The 1,801-nt window shown below is 36.5% G+C and overlaps 1 protein-coding gene across 3 annotated transcripts in view; it reads right to left on the bottom strand.

The window, feature by feature from the left end:
- Positions 1-987: 987 nt before the first annotated feature.
- Positions 988-1,801, bottom strand: part of LOC109584791 (N-acetyllactosaminide beta-1,6-N-acetylglucosaminyl-transferase-like) — a 1,911-nt gene continuing 1,097 nt past the window's right edge. For 2 of the 3 annotated variants that reach the window (XM_020000655.1, XM_020000657.1), the window contains one exon: positions 988-1,784. In XM_020000655.1, coding sequence (XP_019856214.1) covers positions 1,255-1,784 — 530 coding nt within the window. In that variant the 3' untranslated portion in view covers positions 988-1,254. The remainder of the gene's footprint in view (positions 1,785-1,801) is intronic. The other variant, XM_020000656.1, reaches the window with a different exon arrangement.

Genomic DNA, 1,801 nt, shown 5'->3' with positions numbered 1-1,801 from the left:
CATGGATGGCAACTTTCTATGGACATGGTGAACCCGGCAATGAGCAAAAGCAGAAAGCAAGCTCTAGTAAAGAATCTACTGCATATTGCACCAAATCTGTTTTATGAGATGTTTGGTAGCACCCATTTTTTCTTCCAACCAGCTTTTGTAGCTTGAAACAGTTCTAGACCAGTTAAACAAAACATTTTAATAGTTTACTCCATTCCTTCTTCATTGAATCTTGCCGTCCAAAATGGCGGCCAATTATTACGCGTAGGTGGATGCCTTATCTATAATGATATTCATACACCTAGTCATCCGCAGCTCGTGAGGTCTATACTATACTAAACCATCAGGCTATACAAACATTCACTGATAATGACTCGCCAGGCTAATAATATTTACACTTACTAGGTCTATCATTCATAGCAGGAGCCTTTCCACTTTTGCACTTTGTTCTTCTTTCTTTATCTGGTTTATTAATTATCTGGTTGTAGCCAGACTCCTCCCCTTTAGACGTTTTAATTAAATTTTCTATGCTTGCATGAAGTAAAATTGTGCAGGCAACAAAATTGCTGTTGATTTTAACAAAGTTGCCTAGTGGTTGTTGGGCTTACCTGCCACTACATGATCTGCATGGCAACTGTGCTTGTGGCATGTAAGCCTATCAAACTGTGTTGTTAGTAAATTTTGCATTAGTGAAAGTGAAGCAAAACAATACACAAAGTGATCAGCCTGATCAGCCATTTTACGACTACAGTAAAATAATACATTAATAACTTTTATTACTTTATACAGTTGATGTTCAGCAAATAACTGGTGTTACTGTACCTGATCCTGTTACAGGACACAATTCACTTTCACTCAATCATTCAGTGGACGTGCAAACAGATCACAATCCATGCTATGCAGTAGCAATGGAAGAAACTCAACCTACCATTCAGCAAAGAACTCAGCGGTTCCATGCAGTGTGTGTAAATGCACCAAATATTAGTGTAAATTGATTAATTAAATATAATTTAATAAAACTAGTCATTGAAGTAGAAAAAATGGTGACTCAAGATACCGTATAGGGCATAATATTCGTGGGACACAAATTTCGCTGATTTCATGGATAAAGAAAATTCGCGAAAATAAAATCCACGAATATCAATTTAATACAGTATCCACATGTGGTAGAATTCGCGAAATTAAAATCCACGAATTAGAATTTTAGTAGATTTCACGAAAATTTGCCTCCCACGAACATTATGCCCTATACGGTAATATCATGCATTAATAGCAGTCTTGTTTGTACCTTTTAAAGTTATTCTGTATCAATAATAATTGGATACAGTCATTGACAACATGATCATAATCAATAAGATACTTGTTATAGAACCACAGACCTGTTTTCATTTCCTTCATTATAAATGGGAGATCACTAGCACTGACTATACATATGTTATGTCTTATATTTCTATCGATACAGTCTCCATTCTCTAGCATATGGGCCCAAAGTCTTCGTGAAAACCTTGGCAATTTTAGCCCAGCAGCCTTTAGCTTCATAAAATTACCAGGAGCATCCTTTAACATGTTCAATGTATCAAAAAAGAATTCCTCTGCTGATTGTGTATACTCCAGTCTCTTTCTCAGTGCTATTGATTTGCTGTCAGTGAGTGCATACTTAACAAAATCTCTACTCAATGCACTGTTGATTGATTCTGCACTTTTATATATTGGGAAATTTGGTAGGGGGCCAACTTTCCCTGGGGGGCTGCCAGGTACAACCTTTTTTGCCATTAGCCAATTATAAGCATATCCACTTTTAGGATCAGAAGCA

This window comes from Amphimedon queenslandica, unplaced genomic scaffold (genome assembly GCF_000090795.2).
Source record: "Amphimedon queenslandica unplaced genomic scaffold, v1.1 AMPQUscaffold_13165, whole genome shotgun sequence".
Lineage (NCBI taxonomy): Eukaryota > Metazoa > Porifera > Demospongiae > Haplosclerida > Niphatidae > Amphimedon > Amphimedon queenslandica.
This window is presented reverse-complemented; position numbering and strand designations above follow the sequence as displayed.